General features: G+C 44.6%; 5 protein-coding genes across 5 annotated transcripts; 4 read left to right on the top strand and 1 right to left on the bottom strand.

Annotated features, from left to right (window-relative positions):
• Nucleotides 1-320: 320 nt before the first annotated feature.
• Nucleotides 321-1,946, top strand: I203_107568 (pantoate-beta-alanine ligase; the record flags this gene model as incomplete). The annotated part of the gene is made up of 8 exons (XM_065518222.1): nt 321-521; nt 581-614; nt 678-739; nt 808-910; nt 980-1,120; nt 1,232-1,287; nt 1,357-1,414; nt 1,501-1,946. The coding sequence occupies 8 exons, from the start codon at nt 321-323 to the stop codon at nt 1,944-1,946; spliced, it is 1,101 nt and encodes a 366-aa protein (XP_065372952.1).
• Nucleotides 1,947-2,153: 207 nt separating this feature from the next.
• I203_107567 (uncharacterized protein) lies at nt 2,154-4,960 on the bottom strand (the record flags this gene model as incomplete). Its single annotated transcript, XM_065518221.1, has 13 exons — nt 2,154-2,336; nt 2,429-2,566; nt 2,668-2,730; nt 2,797-2,859; nt 2,942-3,041; nt 3,139-3,558; nt 3,649-3,771; nt 3,823-3,855; nt 3,929-3,994; nt 4,070-4,132; nt 4,260-4,409; nt 4,503-4,881; nt 4,945-4,960. The coding sequence occupies 13 exons, from the start codon at nt 4,958-4,960 to the stop codon at nt 2,154-2,156; spliced, it is 1,797 nt and encodes a 598-aa protein (XP_065372951.1).
• A 354-nt stretch (nt 4,961-5,314) lies between these two features.
• On the top strand, nt 5,315-8,004 carry I203_107566 (uncharacterized protein; the record flags this gene model as incomplete). Its single annotated transcript, XM_065518220.1, has 8 exons — nt 5,315-5,626; nt 5,726-6,047; nt 6,187-6,333; nt 6,400-6,539; nt 6,626-6,744; nt 6,822-7,150; nt 7,308-7,550; nt 7,682-8,004. The coding sequence occupies 8 exons, from the start codon at nt 5,315-5,317 to the stop codon at nt 8,002-8,004; spliced, it is 1,935 nt and encodes a 644-aa protein (XP_065372950.1).
• Nucleotides 8,005-9,103: 1,099 nt separating this feature from the next.
• Nucleotides 9,104-9,630, top strand: I203_107565 (uncharacterized protein; the record flags this gene model as incomplete). The annotated part of the gene is made up of 4 exons (XM_019145641.1): nt 9,104-9,115; nt 9,230-9,296; nt 9,426-9,524; nt 9,596-9,630. The coding sequence occupies 4 exons, from the start codon at nt 9,104-9,106 to the stop codon at nt 9,628-9,630; spliced, it is 213 nt and encodes a 70-aa protein (XP_019005460.1).
• Nucleotides 9,631-11,941: 2,311 nt separating this feature from the next.
• I203_107564 (uncharacterized protein) lies at nt 11,942-14,773 on the top strand (the record flags this gene model as incomplete). The annotated part of the gene is made up of 3 exons (XM_019145640.1): nt 11,942-12,508; nt 12,569-13,081; nt 13,154-14,773. 3 exons carry the CDS (start codon nt 11,942-11,944, stop codon nt 14,771-14,773), a joined length of 2,700 nt encoding a protein of 899 aa, XP_019005459.1.
• Between the last annotated feature and the right edge of the window lie 240 nt (nt 14,774-15,013).

The following is a 15,013-nucleotide window of genomic DNA, read 5'->3' as shown; positions in this document are numbered from 1 at the left end:
GCTGTCAATAAATGTTGTCAAGCTGCTTGAGGCTTCGAAGCTTCAGTGGGTAATGGTAATGTTATGCTCTATATATGTTCCCCACTTATAGCCATGATCTGCTTCCGTTAAGCCCTCGGCGGTGACCGAATGGGCGGGGTCTCCACCATCTCTCACCACTGCAACAACATGAAACGACGTCTGCTAGTAATCAACCCCAAAATTATGATCATCTCTTATCTCTCTTCCCCACTTGTAAGAAAGTCAACCGCTGCCAAGCAAACGTATAAATAGAGCTCGCTGGTGAAGCAGATTTGGTACAAATACCTCAAAGGCCCATCATGTTCAGTTATCATCTTCTTAGAGGGATAGCCGGTCCATCTACACTTCCACTCACTCGCACATCTCCGAGAGTGTTTGTGAGGAACGCATCGAATGGGAATGGTCAACCTCATATACCGGTGATCAGGACGTTGGGTCAGCTGAGAAGATGGAGGAAGGAAGCGAGAGATAAAGGGTTGGAAGTTGGGGTTGTACCTACTGTGAGCTGGCTACCTAGGTGTATGACATAACATTGTCAATGAGCTGAAAATGTTTTCAGATGGGAGCTTTACATGAAGGACATCTAAATTTAGGTGAGCTTTCGAAAGTACTGTCGTATAACAACGTATATCAGCTCATCATGTAATGACTCATAGTCCGAACGTCGCTCTCACGCCATCCGCTTACGGTCATGACCCTCTTTGTCAACCCAATGCAGGTAAGCTACACTCCCTAGCCTCCTAATCTTAACAGTCGGGTATCAAGCTAACATGATGAACGATACAGTTCGCCCCACACGAAGACCTTTCATCTTATCCACGTACATTCGATCGGGACCTAGCTCTCCTCCAGTCTGTTCTCCCTACACCTCCCTCGCCAAGACAGATGCGTGGACTGGGTGTATCGGAGTACGAGTCTTTCCGACCCAACACCAACACCTCAAACGGACATGAGATAGGAGAAAGTCCCTTGATCATCTTTGCGCCTACTCCCGATGTTATGTACCCCCTCAAAGGGGAGTTGCAGGATTTGAGGAATCATAAAGGCGTGGAAGTTGATGTGAGGGGTTGGGGGGAAGTTATGGAAGGTGCTTCAAGGCGTGAGTATGGCCATGTCAATACACTGAAAGAACACGAGGAATGATATAAACCATAGATCAGATGCAAGCCATATAAGAATATATGCTGATCGACGGTTGTTTCATCATTAGCCCAATTCTTCAAAGGTGTAGCAACGGTCTGCACCAAGCTCTTCAATGCTGTTGAGGTATGTCAGCTTATGGTCATGTTGGCTCTGTGCATTGCATGCTGATCTTGTTTTCAATCACTGCATCAGCCGGATCACGCATATTTCGGACAAAAAGATATCCAGCAAGCCCTATTATTACGAATACGTGAGTGTCTTCTCGATTCTCCATCGATTTATATAGATGTTACGCTTCGATCTAACTTTGATATCATTCAACCTGATGGACTATAGTGGTCAAGGATCTGCTGCTGTCCCATCCTACATCGTCCAACCTGCATATCCTACCGACTACCAGATCCTCAACAGGTCTAGCCCTCTCATCACGTAATGCCTATCTCTCCCCTGCAGAGCTAAAAGTCTCGCCGGTATTGTACAATTCTCTCAATGCAGCGAAAGGACTGTACGAATCGAAAGATACAGCAGAAGGACGAGATATAACGGGTGAAGAGCTAGTAGCTGTATCGACAAGGGTGATATTAGATGAACAAGAAAGGGTTCTAAGTGAGAATGAAGGTGTGGAACTACAGTTGGATTATATTGAATTATTTGATAAAGATACTTTCGAACCGATACGTGGACCTATAGGAGCGGGTAGAGAATTTGTCATTGCTGGGGCGATTTGGGTAGGGAAGACGAGGTTGATTGATAATTTTTTGGTTGGGTGGGAAACAAATTGATAAGGTCGATACGAGCATCTGATCACGTATGAATTTATACGTTATGCGTTGTGGTCATGATATCATCTCTACATCCTGAATTATGATCAATGTCATTTTGTTCATCTTCATTCTAAAAAAAAAAAATTGTTTGCATTATCGTTATTCATTATCGTAAGATGTATCTCATATTCCAGTAAGACCTCTGTATATATAGATGTCCCGTCCCTATTCCTTCGAGGACAATCGACCTTCCCATTCCTTATTCCCATTTATTCTCCATTCCCACTCACTCAACCTATCTTCATCCCAACTCTTCTCCTTCAATTCAGCTTCAAGCGACTTTAGCAAATGTTCATCAGGGTATGGTGAATGGGACGAATGATTCGCGAGTGTATGTGGTAGGTATTCCTAATTAGCAGATTGATACTGTATATCAGCTATTCATTTCCCCATATAAAGATCTTACCGTGATTGGCAGAGTGATGTACATGTCGACTCACATTGTATACTGGATGTTTGTAATCCGGATCATAAGAGTATTTCTTACCATAACCCAACTTCTTCATCAGTGTCGTAGGGGCATTGCGGATTTGCAAGGGTACTCCAGGTAAAGGTGGTTGATGACATAATGCTTCGGCCTGTATAAGGGGAAGTTCAGATGATCAGTTCTGATTGATCATCTGCATGCAAGCCCAAAATGAGAGTGAGAGCAGCATCTTTACTGTAGGGTATAACTTACTCGCTTGTAAGCTGTATAAGATCTGGTGGACTTAGGAGCTTCCGCAAGATACGCTACGCAATGCTAAAATTGATATCTATCAGCTTCTATCCGACTTTATTACTTGTTCACCTAGCAGAAATTACTCACAGCCAGGTTAATCCGACATTCTGGTAGGCCTATAACCTGACAAGCCTGATATGTTGCCATAGCCTGGCACAATATGATCCCATCGACGTCAGCTACTTGTGTGTCATCGGTTTGTTGGATTGGATGAGTTGAGTTGCTCACTTACAAGTGGTAATGCCTGAGAATCAGCTAATCCAACATCCTCGCTGGCGACAATCACCAGTCGTCTAGCAATGTATAGTGGATCTTCACCGCCCGTAATCATTCTGCCATAACATCACCAAATCAGCTTGGTCATACCTACTGCAGGTACGGTTCGTATCATGATGAGAAACGTAGATCGTGTATGTGATATGAACCCACCTGGCTAACCAATACATCGCAGCACTACCATCCGATCCCCTCAAACACTTATGCAAAGCAGATATCATATCGTATCTCTCTTCTCCCGATCGATCATATCCCTTTCTCAAACCTCTTCGAACAGCATCCATCAATTCTTCATCTCTCTTCTTTTGCCTTTCATTTTCATCCTGATCCTGATCCTGACCATCAGGTTTCGAATCTGTCAAGAGTTTAGATTGTTGTGGTTGTGGATTCTGACAGACTTTCAAAGCTAGTTCCAACCCATTCAGAGCTTGCCTCGCATCTCCATCAGCTACATCCGCCAAGAATGGTATGAGGTCAGGTGGTAAGTGGGGTATTGGAGGAGGAAGGGAGGAAAGGGCGTTGGTAAGTATTTCTTGGAGTGATTCGGGTGAATGAGGAGATAATGTGAATACTCTGGGATGATGCATGACGAAGCGAGGACAGTCATTAGCTTCCTGTGCCAACGTGATTGGTTCAGAGATTTGAGTAGAATGTCTAACTCACTGACATCGACTGAGTAACGCACCATTCACTTTGAAAGAGGGGTTCTCGGTAGTCGCACCTATCAGTTGGACCCAACCGTTCTCGACGTAGGGTAAGAACAGGTCTTGTTGAGGTTTGTTAAATCTGTGTTGGTGACAATCAGTCACCGCCTTCGATCGTAAGAAGCTTACTTACCGATGTATCTCATCGATCATCAATATTGTTCGTCTATCATAAGCGACCAACACAGAGACCTCAGTATCTGAGTAAGCGCAGTCAAGGACAGAATGATTACACCCACCTTCCAGTCAACTTGAGGGAATTTTTGGCCTGTTCGAATACCTGTCTGACATCCGATGTACCTGAACTATTGGTCGATCAGTCAGTCCGTCATCCCATCATGAGAGATCACTGGCTGAAAGTCTCTAGCAGAACAGCTCACCTAGTGGCTGACAATTCCTTAAAATCGGCATCAGCAGTTTTAGCTATTAATCTAGCTAACGTCCTATTCATCCCATTCCAACCAGATTCATGATCAGCTATATTGTACCTTCAGAGACAACTCTGAGCAGATAGCTATGATACCTACCAGACACAGATGATCTAAAGAGACTTGGTATTTTATGACTCACGTTTTACCGCATCCTGGTGGTCCCCATAGTATACAACTCCCTACTCCTTCTCCAGCTTCGATCCTTGCTCTAAGTAGTGATCCAGGTCCCACGAGGTCCGTTTGACCAATATAAGATGATAAGCTTGTAGGTCGGGAACGTTCCGCCAGACTAGAAAGAAAGCAACCTATCAGTATATCTGTATTTGCTTTGTTTAGATCAAGAGATTTGATCTGTAATATGTTTGTGACCAGCTGTACTCACGGTTGATTCGCTATGAGAGGATTTAGCCTCTGTTTCTTTTCCCCTTTTCCCTCTTCGGATGATACATTTGTGCCCTTCTTATCTATGTCCATCGGTATGGACTCATCCTGCGAGGAAGATTTGCGCTTGGCTGTCGAATTGAAGATCGATGCGACAGGCATTGATTTGTTCGAGGACCTCCTTGAATTAGAGAGTTTCGAGGTCGGTGTATTCTCTAGTAGATCAATGACTTCCCGATCAGGAGAGCTCTGTGATCCTTTTGTTCTGAATTTCGGAGTCGTACTCGGCCCCGCCGCTGACGATGAGCCTCGACATTGTAGATCCAAGTGAAGGTTTATATCTGTTTCTGCGACCAGGAGTGAACAGATGGGACATTCGACTGGGAGAGTGAGTGATATAACAATCAGCCGCAACTCTTCATACATAGCTTTGTGGGTCTCACCTTTATCTGGAGCCATGTTGACCTGTTCTGAGTTAGCTTGATGATCATATCTTCAGAGTCCATCGTCATGTATGAGTAATGTTGTTGTCCTAGGGTGGTCATTTCCTCGTGTCCTCATGTCCTCCCTCCACTTTCGCGCCTAACGTAAATCGATGTCAGCCTGATCCTGATCCCATGGATGGTACTCGTAGAGCCCAAGATAAGATGGAAATCAGGCTCAATATCGATCACTCGTTAACCGGTTCAAGATTTCTGATTTCATTTCTGTTTCAACATACTCGTATGCAACATTTCGATCAACCACACTTATCTTGACTTTCTAGTAGATCAACTCATCACCACCACAAAAAACATCTTGAGAAGGACCAAGATGTCTCCCAGTCCATCTCCTCCGACAGGAGGATCGACCAAGAGGAAAACACCTATACCGGAAACATCGAATCCAGGTCCAAGTGCAAGCGCAAGTGCAGGTACGAACCTGAACACAGACGAAGATGGATTCACCAAAGTACCTACGAAAGAAGAAAGACGTAAGATGAGGAAACTGTCCAAACATCGACCTAGTTTCCACTTTAATGTTAATGAATTTAGGTATGGTAAGAAGATTGGGATTGCCCATGTGAGGGATCTGGTGATGTATATCGTTGCAGAGGGGAATAAACCTTCTTGGATACAGATAGAGGTGGGTCCATTCAAATGCTCTGTTCACATCTCCTGTTTCATCGTATCATTCAGCTTTTTGACCTTCGAGATCATCAAGCTGATAGCGGGTTGATCTTAGCACAAATCATTCATCTCACACACAGTACTTCTCTTCGTACCTGGATTATTACCTTCACATCTAGGATTAAATCAAATACCCACTGTATCCTGTATGCCATTCTCCACCGTCCCTACCCCCACTACCACTGGTTCTGGCTCTTCAACCGATCCATTACCACCTGCAAGAGTACCTATAATACCGAAACTATTCACTTATGCTTGTCCGACCAGGGCACCGGGAGACGATAGGAAATTACACTCGGTGTTGAATAGTCTGTTGATGGGTCCTATACCGGATGGATTGAAGAAGCAGAAAGAGAAGGAGGCTAAGCAGTTGGCAGGTGAGTTATATTATCCTTTTAGCTTGCAGGAGAAGCCGTCATATGGTTTCCCAAGTGGTCTGCGGCGTGCTTTCTATTCTCGTCGTGCTTTGCCGATACAGTAATATTGTCATGCTGATTATCTCTTTAAAAATTTTAGAAGCTGCAACATCATCCGACCTCCCACCATTCTTATACCTCCTCACACCCCATCAAATGCTAGATAACGATTACCCCATGCCATCTTACATTTCACCATCCGATACGCCCGTCATTCCAGGCCTGGACTTGTCGACCTTACCAGCTAGTCTTTCGGCTGCCCTATCTGATCCGGTGGATGGTACGGGGGACGTGCATATTGATGTGGGTATAGGAGGAAGTACGACGTCAATGAGTAATGGTAATGTCAAAAATAAGGGTAACAGAAGGGACGATCCTTGGTTGGAGATTCCTCAGGCGGACGGTCCGCCGGAGGATGGCAAGTGGCCTGTGTTAGCGATGGATTGTGAAATGGTAAGTTCTTCTTCTAAAACTAAGATTATCCGAATAGACCGGGAGAAGGAAGGTTTAGAAGCTGATATGATGAGTATTGGGTACAGGTCTTATCGGAAGATGGTCAAGAATTAGCTAGGGTGTCTATACTAGATTATGATTCTGGTGAAAACATATTTGATGAATTGGTTAAACCGCCAAAGGAAATTATAGATTATAGAACTCAGTGGGTAAACGCCATACACTCACTTCAAATCCAGATCACACCTCTATAGTCAAGCTGATAGTGATGATGTAAAATAGGTGGTCAGGTATAACACCTGAAAAAATATCTTCAGCAACCCATACATTATCTTCCATCCAGTCAGCCCTTCAGAAAATAATAACCCCTCATACGATCTTATTGGGGCATTCATTAGAGTGCGATATGATAGCATTACGGATCAAACATCCTTTATGTATAGATACGGCACTGATATATAAACATCCTAGAGGACCGCCATTCAAAGCTGGTTTGAAGTGGTTAGCTCAAAGATGGTTGAAAAGGGATATCCAACAGTCCGAAAAGGGTCATGATTCAGAGGAAGATGCGAAGACTTGTTTGGATTTATTAAGGATGAAGATGATTTATGGTGAGTTGGGTGATCTCACTCACCCTACGTTTCATTATTTCGTGGTACAGTTGACAAACTGTACCAATCCCGTGTCCATGATGTCTCTGCTTATATCCTTGAAATCAGAGAAGGAATGACAAGCTGATGATCAAGTTCTTCCATGTCATGTCTGTAGGTCCTGATTTTGGAAATACAATGGAAAATATGGAACCGATCTTCGAGCGATTGAATCGAAACAAACCTTCCAAGACTTCCGCTTTTATAGATTATAGTAATCCCCGTACATCACTGGGAGCAAAGGCCACGACTGCTATTAGATGTACGACGGATGATGAGATTGTAGATAAGATAGTGGACAATGTTGAAGGACATGATTTGGTCTTTGGTAGGATGATGGAATTGGCTAATGTGCAAGGATGTAAGTGCCATCTTCATTTGGAGTATCAACATTATCAACGTTGTCGTTGTCTACAATTGCTATTTCAGTGTGGTGTCCCGCACAGTATTGGGTCTATAGGATATTGTTCTGATAGTTTGTGTGATAAATAGGGAACGACCGAGGAATATCCACCGATCAATTCTCCCCCTCCGACCTCGACACTTCCCTATCCCGCTTTTCAGAAAGACTAACACGTCTACACGAATCGTTACCTTCCAATACCGCTTTGGTATTAGTAAATGGACATTCAAACCCCCTACCAATGTTGAAACTCACAGCGAAAAGACAAAATTGGGAAAGGTTGATGAAAACCTTAGGAGGGGCTGATAATATCCCTAAAGACCAGAGGTGGATGACGGAAGATGAGAGGGAGTTAGAGAGAGTTACGGGTGAAGCGAGAGAGGGAATGGCATTCTTCTGCGTGAAGAGTTGAATTGTAAATTCTCGTTGAATTAACTTCGACTTTGAATCTCAGATAGACAGTGATGGTAGCTCGGTTTTGGACTTGAGATACTCAGTAGACTCGTGGTCGGTCAGACAGATAGTTGATATCTTGTTCATAGTTTGGCATTCAATAGACAGAGATGAACTTAGCATCTCCTATGAGAACCATTTTCATATTGTCGATGGTCAATTGACACCTTCAACATCCACAATGCAGCTTGAACGAAACTAGTGCGGACTCGTTCTTCGGCATATTCAAGCCCCATCTTCCATCGATTACTTTGGGCTGATTCGTTCTTTCCAAGTAAAGCAAGAGCAACTCAGGTGACTGACTTTGACTTTCTTATCCTTCCCATGGAATACGATCGGCCGTCCTAAGCCGAAAAGGATATGTTCACGTCCCACTGACCAAAGGTGAATGACGACACCAAGATCTACCAATCACCTCCCCTGACCTCGCCATTTTCCTTTTGGGATAAAGCCTAAACCTTCCGGCAGCACCAAAGAGAGTAAAGCAAATGATTATTGGAACTAGACTAACAGAGTGGATATGACGCAACTGATCGACGCTTTTCTCCTTCATTCACCACTCGGCAAGCAACGTTAGCGTGACTCGTATGCGTCGAGAATTTCATATTCATTCCCCTGACTTTGGAGATAAGAACCATCCAGTAGGTTCGAGTGGTACTGGCATAGTTGAAAAGGCTGGTCGAGTTGCGACCATGGAATTGATGTCTATGACGTAGTTGTACCACCACAACGGAATCACCTGGTCAGTAACCCACCAAGAAATCACCGTATCAAGTAATTTTACAGTAGGATAAGGGGGGTATGACGACATTGATGTACCCATTCGTCATCTGGTTAGGTGATATCACCTAAACCTATCTCTATGTATGAGTACTGTACTACCGTTGTGTACGTGGAAGGTACAATTGCAAACAGCCAACAAGCCGACTTTGAAAGGTATATAAACCCCACTTTGGATCTTGATCGCTCTTCTTTCTTCCTTTCTTCAACAACCACAACACAACCTCATAACTTCCCTCTTAACTCAAACCAAACAAACAAACAACAAATCAATCACAATGTCCGACGTTGTAAGTCCCCTTCTCCCTTTCTTTCCAACTTCACTTTCCTTCTACTCAACACGTTGCCACCTACGTATCTACCTTAGTTCTCCTACATATGCTAACACCCTTTTCATCTCATAGGGCCGAGAATCTTTAACCGACAAAGTCACCTCCGCTGCTAAGCCCGACTCTGAGAAGTCCTACGTTGGTAAGTTTTACCTTCCATCTTCCTTCCTTTTCTCCCGTTCATGAATGGACACATGGCCTTGACCATCAATCAACTTTGCTCTTAACGAAATCGACGCTGACATCACTACATTTTTGCCCGGTCTTTTAGAGCAAGCTACCGACTTCGTTAAAGGCAAGTTAGACGCTGCTGCCTCCGTCGCTCAACCTCAAGAAGAGAAGTCTACCTCCCAAAAGGTTGGAGATGCTCGTGAGTTGCATTTCATTGTTCACTTTGTTCTCGGACGGGTCATGACTGACTGTGTACTGTTTGATTTGTAGTCACCGGTGACAACCGAAACAAAGATGTCGCCTAATCTACTCTTTCGAACTAGAATGATTTAGGGATTAGTATCTTCAGCTTTAGTGAGAAGTATGAATATGATATAACAAGTTTCCTGGAACGACCTCCAATATATCAATTGACCTTCATCTGCGAACCTTGCTGCTAACGCATAAACGTGGATCGACCATTGCTACTAACGGAAGTCCGCTCATCGGCCTTGCTTACCTTTCACGAACTCAGGTGCTGGTCTCCCATATCCAGCCGGAACAGGTGGGAGCAGATGGCGGGCGCAGGTCGATCATGCCTTCATTTTGTATGGACCGGATAGAAGATAAAGCTTCATAACGTACGGCAGTCAGCTGTGTACTCGATATCGCTCTCAGGTCATCTTGTTCGAACCGAGTATGTGCCTACCGAGATACTCGGACGAGTTGAACAAGCTGTTCTTTTCTCCTTCCTTCGATATAAGCTTGTTGTTCATCGTTGATTCCTCTTACAATATCTCTTATGATACCGTGTCACTGGCAATGATCTACTCTGCAACCGATATGATTAGCAAGTGTGTTTGGGTTATTGGATTATAGCAATACAGAATATCATATTCTCGTGACCCGAACAGATACCCATAAAGTATAATGGCAATTACAGATTTATCTGTCATCTTGACGTGGCTCTTCATGTCTTCGGAAATACCTATATTTCTCCGTTTGCAACGTTATCCATTTCACTAACACGAACTCATCAAGTCTGGTTGGTACATTGCAGCTACATACAGAATGGTTCCGAATAGAATGCAGTATTTTAAAATCACCTATACCTTAGCACAAATCATAAATAGACGATCCCGATGACACTTCACAACCTCGTAAGCTGAGTTGTGAAATGCTGATTTGTGCCATGCCCGAGAACACAGGAGGATACGTATCCTTTCATTATACGTTCTATCCCGGGATCTTTCCATGTCCCTGTAGATCAATCAATTTAGTCATCAGTACGATCTGGAACCAGATCCTCTTCGTACAGTACCCGTATGTGTATGTATCCTCGTTTGCTGAATCGTAGAAAGGGGAATCCATATCTAAACCCCCGTCGGTCTTTCCGAGGCTCATGAAGGATGATGACCCTCCGGAATCCTCATGAGCCCGACGGGTTGATTTCCCCGTTCGTTATGCAGCTGCATGAAAGCGAGCACTGTACCTCGACTAAACGCGGTTCTTCATCAAAGGAAACGAGGTGTATTTGTCATGCATGGTTGTGGGTAAAAAGGGTGCAAAAGAAAGCGGAGTGGTATGGCCATTGGTCGTACGATCGGTGGCCGACACTACGAGTAAGTGATATTCCAGTGAAAATAACAGTAAACAGTACGCGCGGCCATCCGGGCAGTGGTAGGTAGTGTCAGTGTTTGCCTCGTTCACCACAGTACACAGTAACGCTCAGAGTGGTACGACAATTCTCATCAATAAAGATAAACATCTTACGATACATGCAAAAGCATACAAGCCTACCTTGACAGATTTACTGATTTACTCCAGCATCCATATCGACATCAAATCTATGGTGTTATCGTTGCAACTTATCCATCCATCTCGCAACAATTTACAGAGCAGCTATCAACCCTCGCTCGTACTGGATAATTATCGCTCGGTTTCCACCTCGAATCGGGAATCGCTTTGCATCGGTCAGCGTCAATACGCAAACGTCATATGGCCGCCGAAAGAGTCAAAAATAATTCAAAAATAAACAATTCATCCTATCCAACCTTAATTTTGTACGACTAGTACATCATACACAAAACCTTGGCACAGCAGCATACACAACGCTCCAACTCGACATCCTCTTCTTCTGCTATCAACATCCATACATATCAATGGTATGATCACTATCACTCTACCTAACCATCTGGCATTGATACGATTTTGATATCATCTGGATTGGATCAGATCAGACCTTCTACGCATTGGGATAGCTCCATCCAGAGCCAAGTCCAGATTCAAATACGCGTATTGTGCAACTACTGCGGAAAACGTATCAACAACAACACCCATATCACCATCCCAATCTAGCTCGAATCGGGCACGGGGAATCAAAGCACAACACGAGACGAGATTGTCGCAAGGATACAGAGCTCAAGCTTAGCTAGGGACAGGAAAAGGAGGACTTATTACACCACAGCAACACAATCAAAGGAACATCGATCCTTTATCTTTCTCTTACCACTCCACCTCATTCTCCTCGTCAATCTCATCTTGTTCGCTGGTACGACAATCCTGTAATTAATCAAGTCATCAACAAAGAAAGATACCACGGCAGGACCACAACATATCGTTCTCTTGGCAAATATTATGCCGTTCTTTCAATCTTTTCAAGACTTCAAAGGTCTTACCAGCAGTATCAACCCTCTTAACCTATTCGCTTCCGAACCACCGCCTGATTCTGCGACTCCTACTCCCAATGGTACACCTAAAACTACAACAAATACAGCGGTAGCTGGACCAGGACCCTCTACAACTGCGGCAGCAGCAGCAGCCAAATCGTCCTTACCAATGCGTCAACCCGCTGGTTTACCTTCCACTCCATCCGGCGAACAGGCCAATCCCTTGGGTCGACCTGTCAACTCACGTTCCTCCTCTAGCAACTCACCTGCAATCATTCGACCTTCTTTGAAACATACCAACACCTCTAGCTCGTCACCTAGTTCATCGGACAGTTCAGATAGTACGGGAAGACGCCGGACCTCAGCTACGAATGTGAGCATTGCTGATCCCGAGGTCAGCGGGGTCCAAGGTGAGAGAAGGAGGAGTCCAAGGAAGCGAATGTCTTCTAGACCTGCTAGTTCAGAAAGTGGTATGACGAATGTTAGTGGGATAGAAGGTGAGGTCAGGTCGAGGAAAAGAAAGAATCCATTGGATGTGAGTACACTGTTCAGTCACTCTTTTCCAGTCCTATGCCGACTGTTATATTATCAATAGACATATATCATCGTCAAACCCCCTCCTACCTCAGCTAAAAACCCACTCAATCTCCAAATTCAACTGGTCGTCAAACCCAGTCGACCAAGGAGAGATCGATCAGCGTCAGGAATTTCAAGTCGTTCAGGGTCAATAGTCGGTGATGGCATAATAGCTTCACCTGCCGATTCGCCTGCCGCTCAAACGGTTGATCTCCCCTTGGAAGAATCTGAAGATAATTCAGCGAAAGAAACTATTACATCCCCTGAACCAGTCTCGTCATCTCCTCCTTCAGCTACAGCCGAAAAGGGATTACCTGGATCTCCAAAATCCAGCTCGACAGAATCAGAAGTTGGTGGTACGGGGCTTAGAAGGTCTTCGTCCATCCGATCTAGTATATCAACCTCGACCGCTGCGACTGGAAGTAGTGCAGCATCGGGAAAGAGGATAGAACCCATGTTCAACCTTGCGGTACATAATGTTATGCAGCCTACGGTCGTGACGGATGCAGCCACAGATGTCAAAGTTGCCAAGGTGAGTTCGATTGGTGACGCATAATCTGGTGACACTTAGGTAGACACAACACTGACGGTATACATGTTTCAGTTTTACAAACGTAACCTCGACATAACCGGTGTCGGTGTCCTTGAGCCTTCAGAAGTCTGGCTACCCACCCATCAATCAGCGACATTTTTCGCCTCTACGTCTCGTCAACATGCAGATGACAGTCATCCTGCTCCTCGACAACGACCGCTATCCCTTGTCTCTCTTACTTCGCCCATCTCACCCACCCTCAGCAGGTCAGACGATGGTAAATGTGGAGTGAGGGGTTCGTTAGATCTGAAAGGATTCAAGATGGAGAACCTTCGATTAGGCCAAAACAAGGCTGACGGAGAAAGCAAGACTCGTCAATTCTTCGGTAAGGTGTTCAAGAAGAAGACATCCATGGGAGATATGGGTCCGACGAAGAGGAAAACTAGTCCATCAGCCTCATTCTCATCTTACGATCCACCCAAATCGGCTACTTCCCCAACTCATGATTTCACCGGTGCCGATACGCTTCACCCCAATATGGCAGCTGTACCTCGAGGATCCATGGTAGCTGCTTCCGAAACACTCCCTTCAGCTGGTGTTGGTGCACCTACTTTCGGTACCGCACCACTAGTCGTTCGACGGAGATCGTCTGGAGCCATGATCACTGCTGACGGAGCCGTTACTGGATTGACATCTCACGTCGAACCTCCACCAGCCGCCACGAACATGGAGAGATGTCAATCTCTACCTATCTTCCCCTCGAACCGACCTGTAGGATACACTTGGTCTGTGAAGAAGTGGGCCAAGAAGAATGAGGAAGGATGGGCAGCTCAACTGAAAGCAGCTGCTAATGCTGGATTGGAAATTGTTGGTGGGAATTCCGCAGGGGAAGAAGAGGAAGAAGTATTATTTGAATGGGTCAAATTGAGAGTCCCATCCAATGCTGCTGGAGATGAAGTTTTGAGAAGGTTCTCTACAACCGGTGTGATTTCCGCTACCAGAACTAGAAGTAGGACTCGAGCCACTTCTGTTCCTCCGACATCAAACGATACGATCAACATAAATTCACCCAACCAATCTAAAACTTCGCTCACATTACAACCACCCAAGTCTCACAAAGAAGGATCACCTTTCCCACCTTCATCACCTAATCTGAACTCTTCCAATCAGAATTCACCGTTTGAATCACCGAGGTTAGACGCTCGACCTGAACCTGTTCGAAGGATCTCTGCTAGTGTCTCTCCATCGAGGAGAATGTCAAGTACGACCTTGGATGCGGATAATGATATTCCCCAGCCTGAGTTGACGGCGGACGAAGGTGAAGATTCCGATCCTGAAGATAGTGAAACTCCCTGGACGTGCAGTGTGTGGGTAAAGAAAACTGGACAAAGACAGTTGTTGGGTACTTTGACTCCTGCTCCGCATCATCCTAAAGTTATTGGAATACTCAAAATCCCACAAGGTTTAGATCCAGTCAGTTTGACGGATTTACAACTAAAAGGAAGTAATGGTAATCAAGCGAGTATGATTGGTCATGGACATAGTCAGACGATCAAGAAGATCAAAGATAATATAGCGTTGAGTGAGGAGAACTTGAAAGATGTAGTGTGCGTTACTGCTATGTGGCTTGTGGCTAGGGAAGAGTTCAATGGACTGGGGAGGAAGAAGAGTAGAAGGGGGACACAGGGGTAGTAGCATTGATAGACTTGTACCTTGTACAATGTTGACTTGGAGTGTCTTTTACGATGCAAATGAAACACAAGATATAAGATACAAAATACACAAATGCGCAAATATATATATATATATATAGTCTCATGTGGACAACAATACTTTGGGTTTTCCTTTGATCTTGTTGTATAGACAATGACTCTGTAGTGTGTTGTTCATGGTTTTTTATTTCACATGCATGATGTGAAAACCTGGCTATGC

Source organism: Kwoniella mangroviensis, chromosome 2, assembly GCF_000507465.2.
Source record: "Kwoniella mangroviensis CBS 8507 chromosome 2, whole genome shotgun sequence".
NCBI lineage: Eukaryota > Fungi > Basidiomycota > Tremellomycetes > Tremellales > Cryptococcaceae > Kwoniella > Kwoniella mangrovensis.
Note: the sequence above shows the minus strand (reverse complement) of the source record. Positions and strands in the feature narration are given on the sequence as shown.